A 12,602-nucleotide genomic window follows, 5' to 3' on the forward strand; every position below is an offset into this window, starting at 1 on the left:
AGCCGATACTTCAATCGGTGATGACATAGTTTATATATATATATATATATATATATATATATATATATATATATACTTAATTTGCAATGACAGAAGGCGCCTTCAAATTTGGGGAATGTATATTCATTAACGAACTCACTCCAGCGCTCAACAAATTATTGTACAACCCTTGAACTATTACGTGGTGGGCGGTGATCACCATTGATGTGATTGTGGTGACTGTTCTCATCGTGTCTTTGTAGTGTTCTCATTATGAGTGTATTTTATACGCATCAAAGTGAAAATAGGATACTTCATACTTCAATTACTTATGGAAGTCCTACTTCAAATAGCCACGGTTCATTTGTGTTCTCCGTACCAAAAGATGTTTTCCAATGAAAGCGCACAACTGTTGTCCTTTAAAACTCAAAACTCATTTCTTGTGTCATTCAGTCTTCTCCGACAATGAGAGGGGATCACGAAACGTTAGGATGTAAAGAGCAACGAATATGAGTAATTTGTGCGAACCATTTTTAACCTAAACGACAATGCCAAGTCAAAAGCCCGGAAACTAGAACCAAAGAAGAAGAGAAAGGAAACTATACATATATATATATATATATATATATATATATATATATATATATATATACATTTATATATATATGCGTGCGTGCGTGCGTGCGTGCGTGCGTGCGTGCGTGCGTGCGTGTGTGTGTTAAAATTGACTTCTGACTCAACATTGACGAGCTTTTTGACGCATTGTTCTAGTTGTGATGACAGCACATGTTGCATATATATATATATATATATATATATATATATATATATATATATATATATATATATATATATATATATATATATATATGTATATATATATATATATATATATATATATATATATATGCAACATGTATCATTCGGCAAATGCCTGAAAGCCAGACCGTGTGACACAGACCAGACGTTATGCCGGTTTGCGTGCGCTGTGACTGAAAATGTTCGGGACCGCTGGTGTCCGTGTACCACTTAGCAGGCGACCGAGAGAGGCGGCTGTGATCAGTCGGTCTCCGCGGCGCGCCTGGCCGGTGGCGTGACCCATGCTGCCCTCGGGGCGGGGGGCGGGGGACAGGGGCAGGGCAGCGGCCCGCCCTGCCCGGCCCGCCGGCGCCACCAGCGCGCCGCGAAAGTCGCCCGACCGTGTCTCGGCACCTGTATTGGATATCCCGAGCGCCCCACGCGACACCGCCTCTCGTGACTAGAAACGCCGCGGTGCGCGGTGGCGAGCGGCGGCCGCCCACAAGCGCGCCTTTGTGAGACGGCGCGCTGGCGGCTGAGGCGGCACACACGGCCGCGACGAAATCGCGACGCTCTCGCTCTCTCTCTCACTGTTGCCCTATCTCTCCGGGCGCGCCGAGCTAAAATACAATACTGCGCAAAAACACTGACGTCGCACTTTCGGGAGCACGAGCACCACAACCGGCCGTAAATGCACGCATGAAAAGTACTTCAAAACGCGAAAGTGAGTCAATCCACTCGTGATAATGACTGTGCCCACCACCACAAACACAGCGCCGCAGCGCGACCCGGCCAGCGGGCGGGCGGAGAGCGGTGCAGGCCCGGCGCCGTGACGTAATCGGCGATATTCTAGGCGGCGCGTCGGCTCCGGTCGACGGCGGCGGTCAGGGCGGGCCGCGCGGCTGGCGGCCGCCGCCCGGTCAGCTGCCGTTGGCGGCCGGACCGTCCTGCGTCACCAGGCTGACCCGGCCGGCGGCCGGCTGCTCGGCCGACAGCAGGGCGGCCGTCTGCTCGGCCGGCACCGGTCGGTGGTCGGCGCCGGCCGCGCCGCGTCGGCAGCACACCACCCGCAACACCCAGCCCAGCAGCGAGTTGAGAATGCCTGCGGCGACAGGCCGTGGTCAGAGCCCGACACACGGCATGGCACGACACGGCACGGCACGGCACGGCACGGCACGGCACGGCACGGCACGGCACGCACGGCACGGCACGGCACGGCACGGCACGGCACGGCACGGCACGGCACGGCACGGCACGGCACGACGCCGGCCGGCTTACGCGGCTAATCACACGACACAAGAACGGGCACATGGGGATCGCCGCAGCGACACCAGCACTGAGCGTGAAGGAGCGCGGACACATCGCACCGACGGCGCGAGCGTTCGGACCTGCCTCGGGAGCAGCCTTGCGTAGCAGTGGAGCCGCGCCGACCGCGGCCGGGGCGGCCTCGGACGCCGCAGGCCAGGAGCGACGAAAAACACGGGACATATCGGATAGGGTTGTGAATAAAAACCGCGACCACGCCATTGGTTCAGGATGTTGCTGACATGGATGCATGCCACACTACCAGCCGAAACGAGGACTTGTAATTAATTGGCCGGTGCACGAGAACTTACCGAACTCAGAGTATGGGAAACAACAAAGTAGTAATGAACTTGACTAACGGAGGTAAAGAATAACAGCCAAGCACGCGGCATACGTGTGCCTGTCCCGGCCGGTTGTCATTAACTGACTTTCGAGCCTTCTCCGCCCACTATGGCCCGGCTCCACGCCTGAGTGCGTGCTCAGCTGCAGCAGTGTGCCGGACGGGACAGCTGTGTCGGCCGGCAGCTGCTGACGGGGCAGCGAGCGCAGCAGACCAGCAGCCGCATCGCACCGACACTGCGCTGCGTGCTGACACGGCGATCGGCCCCGCCCACGTCCAGCACCGCGCTGGATGTTCTCGGTGTGTGTGTGTGTGTGTGTGTGTGTGTGTGTGTGTGTGTGTGTGTGTGTGTGCGTGCGTGCGTGCGTGCGTGCGTGCGTGCGTGCGTGCGTGCGTGCGTGCGTGCGTGCGTGCGTGCGTGCGTGCGTGCGTGCGTGCGTGCGTGCGTGCGCGCGCGCGTGCGTGCTGCTGAACTACTCCGGACGTGAACGTGTCACCCTGTCGCGCCGACTGCAGTGGAGAGACCATTCAACACATCGCCCTCAAAACGTGGCTGTACAGTCCTAATGCCAGGTGTAATCACTGCAGTACGGCAGCGGGTTCCCTTATCATCATCTGCTCTGCTATCGGATGGTGCCGATCTGCTGAAGAAGGCCTCGATCTTCTCGAGTATCTCAACTCTCTTCTGCATTATCTTTCATTCTATTCGAGGGGAACGATGCGTGCATATCACGTTCTTGTTCCATGGCCACTTGTAGCTGTAACTATCTCGCAGCTAGGCGGCTCCACTGTCCCTATTTGTGCGCCGTCCGATACTTCAGCCGACGTGATTTGAAATATCTTGATCGATGGAGGTCATCACAGCATACAGCCCTCAATCACTGGCGAGCAGCACCTGAACGGACATGCCCCGAGACAGCGCCTCCGAATAATAAAGGCCTGTGTAGCTGTTGATTCGTCGATGGACTTATATGGCAACAGCTGCCTCATGTCGTACAAGCGGAATCATGATGCAGTAGATCTTTTGTTTAATATTTCACGAAAACAAAAACATCGACGACGTCACCTAAAACAAAAGCTGTACGCCATCGAAGATAACCCCAATGGTTGATACCCAGATGCCTACATGGCCAGCGTAGTCTGTTCTTTTGCGTGTTATCACTGATAGATTGGTCTTCCACCCCGTCACTCGAATTAACGCAAGTAGAGCATATCGTTGACAGGGCCTAGCTCATAAGACAGAGTCGGATGGCAACGCCCCCTGCCCGCAGCGAGCCAGTACAGCTCCGTCGGAGCGCTGAAGCGGAGTGACGTTCTACCAGCGTCCAGCCGCCACCACGGTCTGCGGCGCGGCCCGAGCGTCCACGTTCGACAGACGAGCTGATTTCTGTGACCTGGTCTAGCTCTGCTGAAGCCACAGGTCGACCGCGACACGGGCGGGCCGCGGCCGGTCCCGCTGCCGCAGTGTTATCTGTCTGAGGTCGGCCCGCCCTCCGGGACGGTCCGCCGGTTCTGTCCTGACCGGACGGGACGACACAGCTGGCCCGCGGCCGTCTCACGGCGTGTCCGGGGCCTCGCCACCGTCGTCACCGCCCTGCTGCGCCTCCCGCAGCCCGCGACAGAAGATCTGGCGCGCCTCCTCCAGCGTGTCCTCGAACTGGCGCAGGTCCTCGTGCCGGGCACGCCGCTGCTCCTCCAGCTCGTGCCTCAGCCGCGTCAGCTCCGCGTGCAGCGGCGCCAGCTCCGGCTCGGCGCCGGCCGCCTCAGCCGTCGGTCGGGCCGGGCGTCGGCCACGGCCCAGCATCTGATGCAGTCGGTCAGCCTCGCGGCGCGCGCTGGTCGCCGCGCGCCGCTCCTGCAGCAGCGCCTCGGCCGCCTCCTCCAGCTGGCGCTCGCGCTCGGCCAGTCGCGCCTCCAGCGTGCACGCCGCCTCGGTCAGCCGGCGCCGCTCGGCCGCGGCCGCCTCCAGCGTGAAGTCGGCCTCGAGACAACGCCGCCGCAGTTCGGCCATCTCATCGCCGCCGGCAACGGAGGGGGACGGGGACGGCGAGCGTGGCGGCTCGAGCTCCGGCTCGGGCCGCGCAGCCAGCGCTGCCTCCAGCCGCGCCACCTGAGCCTCGCGCGACTGCAGCTGCGCGCGTAACAGCGCCACCTGTTCGCCATTCAACGACGCAGGAGGCGCGGCGCCGTCACGAACCACCGGCCGCCCCTTGTCGGCCAGCGCGGCCTCCAGTCGGCGTACCTGAGCCAGCAGCAGCTCGATCATTTCATCGTCGTTGCGGCACTTGTCGGAAAGCCGCGCGTTCTGCTCGCGCAGCTGGGTCACGTCCTGCGCGAGCGCGGCGGCGCGCGAGCGGGCCGCGTCCCGCCTCAATCGGAGCGCGGCCGTCTCGTCGGCGCGCTGCTCGGCCTGCGCGGCCGCCTGGCGCGCCTTCGCCTGCTGCTCGCGCGCCAGGTCGCGGATATGCTCGCGAGCCCGACTGTCGACGGCCGAAAGGCGCGGCTCAGAGCGGGCCGCCGCGGCGCCCGGCTCAGTGGCAGCCACCTGCAGCTTCTCCAGCTGCGCCCGCAGCGTGACGATCTGCTGGGCGCGCCCACGCCAGCCGGCGCCGCTGGCCGACAAGCTGTGCAGCGTGACACCATCACCCACCTCCTGTCGCAGCAGCCGCTCGGCCAGGCGCAGCTCGCGGCGCGCAGACTGCGCCTGGTTGCGCGCCTCCACCAGGCGGCGCGTGGTGTCGCGCAGCCGCTCGCGCAGCTGGTCGGCCGTCTCCTGCACCTCTGCAGCCGCCGTCTCCGGCGCGTCCTCTGCCGCCGTGTCCCGGTCGGCCTGCGTGGCCGGCGGCGGCGGCGGTGGCGGCGCCTCGGCCAGCCGCGCCTCCAGCCGGCGCCGCTGCGTCCGCTCGGCCTCCAGCTCGGCAGTCAGATGGCGCTGGCGGCGCGACAGCTCCATGATGCGCGCGGCGGCCGCGTCGCTGCCGCCGGCGCCGGCCAGGTGGCACCGCTCGGCGTCCCGCTGGCGGCCGGCCTCGGCCCGCTCGGCGCGCGCCGCCGACAGCTCGGCCGCCAGCGCCGCCTTCTCGGCGCGCAGCCGCTGCAGCTGGCCGTGCAGGTGAGCGTTGACGCTGAGCGGATCGACGGCGGAGGCGGCGGTGCCAGCGGCCGGCTCCGGCCGAGTTAGGCCAGCTGGCGCGGACGGAGTCGGCTCGGGGCCGTCGGGCCACAGGTCTTGGGACGGCGTGTCACCGCACTCCATTGATCTCGCCGCCGCCTTCTTCATGCCAAATCCGATCCGATCAGTTCACGCCAAATATGGCCCGCCGATAATTTCAAGCCAATAATGGCATGTTATAGAATATCACTTAGCTGGAAGCACCTATGGCGGTGGCCACAAGAGCGAACAAAATAAGAATGCCTAGTAGAAATAAGTGAAACGCCGACGAAGGACCAGACATAAATCACAACGCCTTTATATCGACGAAAATGATGAGTTCAAGCACGGTCTTGAGTTTAATGGTTCTAATTCACTCTAACCCGTTCATACAACAAACAAAAAATATCACATTTGCAGCCTCGTGGTTTTCTATAGGCGGCACCTTCGCCGCTAGCACCAGCCCACCGCCGGCCGGCAGACTACTCAAAGCAGGCTCCCGTTCTCAGCTCTCACCTGAAGTGACGTAAATACCGCCGCATATGGCACAAAGCCGGACCAGGAACTGCACGAGCGGCTCGCGGTCCTCCGAGACGACGACCTTCAGCGCCGACATGTCGTACTTGAAGTAGACGCCCGGCACGCCGTGCGAACCGGCGTGGTGGTTGATGACGCGGCTCTGCGGCGGGCAAAGGCCGGGTCAGCGGAGGGCGGCGGGCCACCACAGCCACAGCCACAGACACAGACACAGACACAGCCACAGCCACAGCCACAGCCACAACCACGGCCACAGACACACTGACGCTTACATCGATCTCTCACCCGCTGCGACCAACGGCAATCATCCACCCAGTGCCGTTAACACCAATGCTCCACGAGCTGATATTATTTTCCGAGGCACGCAATGTTCAAAACTTTACCCGCCCTGCTTCCTGGCCCTGTCATATCCTTTGATACAAGTCGACATGATTTTCTCCATTACCGGTGCATACTGAACTACACTGTATGATGGCTGAATATTGCATATATGACAAATGCTCTAAGGTCAATATCGCTAATATAAACATGCAGACCAAATTGTAACACGTCACTTGCATCGACGAGAGCTCATACGAGGTACCGTAATATGCAGAAGGATCTGACTTCGCTCCGATATGATAGGCGCACTCAGCGTGCTGTACTCAGGCGAATAGTGTACTCGTTCTTAGGGGCCACTTAAATCCGTATAGTACTAAGGTATTACACAGTACTCATATAGTATTAAGGCAGGACCACTCAACGAAGTGCATGGCGCACCAGCTATTGTTCGCATGAGTTATAAATGTTCTCTAAGTTGCCATGAGACCACGGCTCAGGCCTGAGCCTCACACCGAGCAGCGTCTATTCCCACAGAAGCTGGTCCCTGTGAAGCTCTGACCATAGACTTCGTAACAGCTGTGAGCTCTCACCACAGACCTCTCAACACCGCACGCCGTCACCCAGCTCGCTGATTCCGCGCACCCAGCCCAGCTGAGGAGCACAGGCCAGGTTCACGCCCTCGCTCCCGTGTGCGTATGTGTGCGTATGCAGTATGTGTATGTGCCGGCGGTGGCCGGAGGGTCGCGGGGCGGGAAGGGCGGGCCCGGAGGACGCACCTGCTCCTTCACAGAGTACTGGTACGTGTGCGCGGCGCCCAGCAGACCGCGCACTTCCGTCGGCACCACCTCCATGAAGTACTGGTACATCTGCATCTCGGACGTGGCCACCTTCTCGTCGCCCTCCAGCGGGTGGATGAAGCCGGCTTGCTCGTCGCCGAACTGAAACCTGTTGGCGCGCGGCGTCAGACGGCGGCGCCGATGGCGCTCGCGGCCGACACCGAGCCGCGTGGTGCGGCAGACCCGCCGCCATCGCCGCCGCCCCGGCTCATCAGCTCAGTGCTGGCCAGTCCGGTCAGACACGCGCCGTCTCGCAGGCACGCGCGCGACTGCCCACTGCGTGCATACAGCTGGTCAGCAACCTTGATAACTGTCCCCTGGTCGTTTAGTTGTCCAAAGTGAGGCGACGGACCATTGCCTCCTCTATCAGACACGCGCGATCGTTTCCCTTCAGCGGGCGCGACAGCCGCGCTGCCGGTGCGGCTGGACCGGGGGAAGCCCCACCACCGCGAGCGTCCGCCAGCGGCGCCCACCCATCCACGCACCTGACGACGCGGTGCGAGAAGTTGTAATTGCCCTCTATGAAGGCGGAGATGTGCGCGTGCTGGCCGGTGGGCAAGCCGATGGCCTTGCCGGCCGTGATGTGGAAGTTGCCGGCCACCTTGTTGAGGACGAGCGAGCCGTGCACGCGACACGCGTCCGGTTGCCGACTGGGGCGCGGGTGGCTGGCGGCAGGCAGCACCGCCCGGTCAGAGAGCAGCCACACTACACGGTCGCCCGCCGCCCGCGCCGGCCGCCCAGGCTGATACGCACGCCGTCGTGCGTCTCAGCACGCTTACAGCTCCTCTGTGTGTAATGGAGACCATTGGCACATACATCAAGATGCAATGAGACACCAGTCTCAAAATTACTCGCCTTATTGCGCAATGGGAAAAGGTTTCCCATGCGATGTGAAATGGAGATATTCCTCTGTTCAGATCGGTGTTCTTTGAACTCACAAGCTACTTTTCGGGTGCATTTTGAATGTTACAGCTGATATCCAAAAGACCTGCAGTTTCAGTGCTATGGCTGATGTAAAAAGACCGGTGGGTGACACAGCTCGTAAGATGTGTCGAGCACAACGGCGATGACAAGGGCGATGACAGGGGCGATGACAGCTTTACTGAGGCCAGTCGGACCAGCCTGTGACTCACTGCGGCGGCAGCTCGGCAAACATGGACGTGTGGCCGCTACGGAAGAGCGTCTCCCGAAGGCCGTGGTAGTGCTCCCGCAGGAAGGAGTTCATCTAACAGGTGACGGGACACCGCGTCAGCTGGGAACACCGCACCTCAACACTGGACACCGCGTCAACTGGGGACACCGCACCTCAACACTGGACACCGCGTCAGCTGGCGACACCGCACCTCAACACTGGACATCGCGTCAAGTGGGGACACCGCACCTCAGCAATGGACACCGCGTCAGCTGGAGACACCGCACCTCAACACGGGACGCCGCGTCAGCTGGGAACACCGCACCTCAACACTGGACACCGCGGGAGCTGGGGACACAGCACCTCAACACTGGACAGCACGTCAGCTGGGGACACCGCACCTCAACACTGGACACCGCGTCAGCTGGGGACACAGCACCTCAACACTGGACACCGCGGGAGCTGGGGACACAGCACCTCAACACTGGACAACACGTCAGCTGGGGACACAGCACCTCAACACTGGACAACACGTCAGCTGGGGACACCGCACCTCAACACTGGACAACACGTCAGCTGGGGACACTGCACCTCAACACTGGACAACACGTCAGCTGGGGACACTACACCTCAACACTGGACAACACGTCAGCTGGGGACACCGCACCTCAACACTGGACAACACGTCAGCTGGGGACACTGCACCTCAACACTGGACAACACGTCAGCTGGGGACACAGCACCTCAACACTGGACAACACGTCAGCTGGGGACACCGCACCTCAACACTGGACAACACGTCAGCTGGGGACACTGCACCTCAACACTGGACAACACGTCAGCTGGGGACACTGCACCTCAACACTGGACAACACGTCAGCTGGGGACACAGCACCTCAACACTGGACAACACGTCAGCTGGGGACACTGCACCTCAACACTGGACAACATGTCAGCTGGGGACACTGCACCTCAACACTGGACAACACGTCAGCTGGGGACACTGCACCTCAACACTGGACAACACGTCAGCTGGGGACACCGCACCTCAACACTGGACAACACGTCAGCTGGGGACACTGCACCTCAACACTGGACAACACGTCAGCTGGGGACACCGCACCTCAACACTTGACAACGCGTCAGCTGGGGACACTGCACCTCAACACTGGACAGCACGTCAGCTGGGGACACCGCACCTCAACACTTGACAACACGTCAGCTGGGGACACCGCACCTCAACACTTGACAACACGTCAGCTGGGGACACCGCACCTCAACACTTGACAACACGTCAGCTGGGGACACCGCACCTCAACACTTGACAACGCGTCAGCTGGGGACACTGCACCTCAACACTTGACAACACGTCAGCTGGGGACACTGCACCTCAACACTTGACAACGCGTCAGCTGGGGACACGGCACCTCAACACTGGACAACACGTCAGCTGGGGACACAGCACCTCAACACTTGACAACGCGTCAGGTGGGACAACGCACCTCAACACTGGACAACGCGTCAGCTGGGGACACCGCACCTCAACACTGGACACCGCGTCAGCTGGGGACACTGCACCTCAACACTGGACAACACGTCAGCTGGGGACACAGCACCTCAACACTTGACAACGCGTCAGGTGGGACAACGCACCTCAACACTGGACAACGCGTCAGCTGGGGACACTGCACCTCAACACTGGACAACACGTCAGCTGGGGACACTGCACCTCAACACTGGACAACGCGTCAGCTGGGGACACAGCACCTCAACACTGGACAACACGTCAGCTGGGGACACTGCACCTCAACACTGGACAACACGTCAGCTGGGGACACCGCACCTCAACACTTGACAACGCGTCAGCTGGGGACACTGCACCTCAACACTGGACAACACGTCAGCTGGAGACACCGCACCTCAACACTGGACAACGCGTCAGGTGGGACAACGCACCTCAACACTGGACAGCACGTCAGCTGGGGACACCGCACCTCAACACTGGACAACACGTCAGCTGGGGACACCGCACCTCAACACTGGACAGCACGTCAGCTGGGGACACCGCACCTCAACACTGGACAACACGTCAGCTGGGGACACTGCACCTCAACACTGGACAACACGTCAGCTGGGGACACTGCACCTCAACACTGGACAACGCGTCAGCTGGGGACACCGCACCTCAACACTTGACAACACGTCAGCTGGGGACACTGCACCTCAACACTGGACAACGCGTCAGCTGGGGACACTGCACCTCAACACTGGACAACACGTCAGCTGGGGACACCGCACCTCAACACTGGACAACACGTCAGGTGGGACAACGCACCTCAACACTGGACAACGCGTCAGCTGGGGACACAGCACCTCAACACTGGACAACACGTCAGCTGGGGACACTGCACCTCAACACTGGACAACACGTCAGCTGGGGACACTGCACCTCAACACTGGACAACACGTCAGCTGGGGACACCGCACCTCAACACTGGACAACGCGTCAGCTGGGGACACCGCACCTCAACACTGGACACCACGTCAGCTGGGGACACTGCACCTCAACACTGGACAACACGTCAGCTGGGGACACCGCACCTCAACACTGGACAACGCGTCAGCTGGGGACACTGCACCTCAACACTGGACACCACGTCAGCTGGGGACACTGCACCTCAACACTGGACAACACGTCAGCTGGGGACACCGCACCTCAACACTGGACAACGCGTCAGCTGGGGACACCGCACCTCAACACTGGACAACACGTCAGCTGGGGACACTGCACCTCAACACTGGACAACACGTCAGCTGGGGACACCGCACCTCAACACTGGACAACGCGTCAGCTGGGGACACCGCACCTCAACACTGGACAACACGTCAGCTGGGGACACCGCACCTCAACACTGGACAACGCGTCAGGTGGGGACACCGCACCTCAACACTGGACAACACGTCAGCTGGGGACACTGCACCTCAACACTGGACAACACGTCAGCTGGGGACACCGCACCTCAACACTGGACAACACGTCCGCTGGGGACACTGCACCTCAACACTGGACAACACGTCAGCTGGGGACACCGCACCTCAACACTGGACAACGCGTCAGCTGGGGACACTGCACCTCAACACTGGACAACACGTCAGCTGGAGACACCGCACCTCAACACTGGACAACGCGTCAGCTGGGGACACTGCACCTCAACACTGGACAACGCGTCAGCTGGGGACACTGCACCTCAACACTGGACAACACGTCAGGTGGGACAACGCACCTCAACACTGGACAACGCGTCAGCTGGGGACACAGCACCTCAACACTGGACAACACGTCAGCTGGGGACACTGCACCTCAACACTGGACAACACGTCAGCTGGGGACACTGCACCTCAACACTGGACAACACGTCAGCTGGGGACAACCGCACCTCAACACTGGACAACGCGTCAGCTGGGGACACCGCACCTCAACACTGGACACCACGTCAGCTGGGGACACTGCACCTCAACACTGGACAACACGTCAGCTGGGGACACCGCACCTCAACACTGGACAACGCGTCAGCTGGGGACACTGCACCTCAACACTGGACACCACGTCAGCTGGGGACACTGCACCTCAACACTGGACAACACGTCAGCTGGGGACACCGCACCTCAACACTGGACAACGCGTCAGCTGGGGACACCGCACCTCAAACTGGACAACACGTCAGCTGGGGACACTGCACCTCAACACTGGACAACACGTCAGCTGGGGACACCGCACCTCAACACTGGACAACGCGTCAGCTGGGGACACCGCACCTCAACACTGGACAACACGTCAGCTGGGGACACCGCACCTCAACACTGGACAACGCGTCAGGTGGGGACACCGCACCTCAACACTGGACAACACGTCAGCTGGGGACACTGCACCTCAACACTGGACAACACGTCAGCTGGGGACACACGCACCTCAACACTGGACAACACGTCCGCTGGGGACACTGCACCTCAACACTGGACAACACGTCAGCTGGGGACACCGCACCTCAACACTGGACAACGCGTCAGCTGGGGACACTGCACCTCAACACTGGACAACACGTCAGCTGGAGACACCGCACCTCAACACTGGACAACGCGTCAGCTGGGGACACTGCACCTCAACACTGGACAACGCGTCAGCTGGGGACACTGCACCTCAAC

At 60.4% G+C, this 12,602-nt stretch overlaps 1 protein-coding gene across 1 annotated transcript in view; it reads right to left on the minus strand.

Moving 5' to 3' along the window:
* Nucleotides 1-898: 898 nt before the first annotated feature.
* Nucleotides 899-12,602, minus strand: part of LOC119100033 (endoplasmic reticulum-Golgi intermediate compartment protein 2) — a 92,715-nt gene continuing 81,011 nt past the window's right edge. Inside the window, exons 5-10 of the mRNA XM_037223152.1 lie at nt 8,401-8,492; nt 7,753-7,932; nt 7,208-7,376; nt 6,090-6,252; nt 1,842-1,879; nt 899-913 (exon numbers count right to left, since the gene is read on the minus strand). Of these exons, the coding sequence (XP_037079047.1) occupies nt 899-913; nt 1,842-1,879; nt 6,090-6,252; nt 7,208-7,376; nt 7,753-7,932; nt 8,401-8,492 (657 nt within the window). The remainder of the gene's footprint in view (nt 914-1,841; nt 1,880-6,089; nt 6,253-7,207; nt 7,377-7,752; nt 7,933-8,400; nt 8,493-12,602) is intronic.

This window comes from Pollicipes pollicipes, unplaced genomic scaffold (assembly GCF_011947565.3).
Source record: "Pollicipes pollicipes isolate AB1234 unplaced genomic scaffold, Ppol_2.1 Scaffold_2555;HRSCAF=2994_pilon_pilon_pilon, whole genome shotgun sequence".
Taxonomy (NCBI): Eukaryota; Metazoa; Arthropoda; class Thecostraca; order Pollicipedomorpha; family Pollicipedidae; genus Pollicipes; species Pollicipes pollicipes.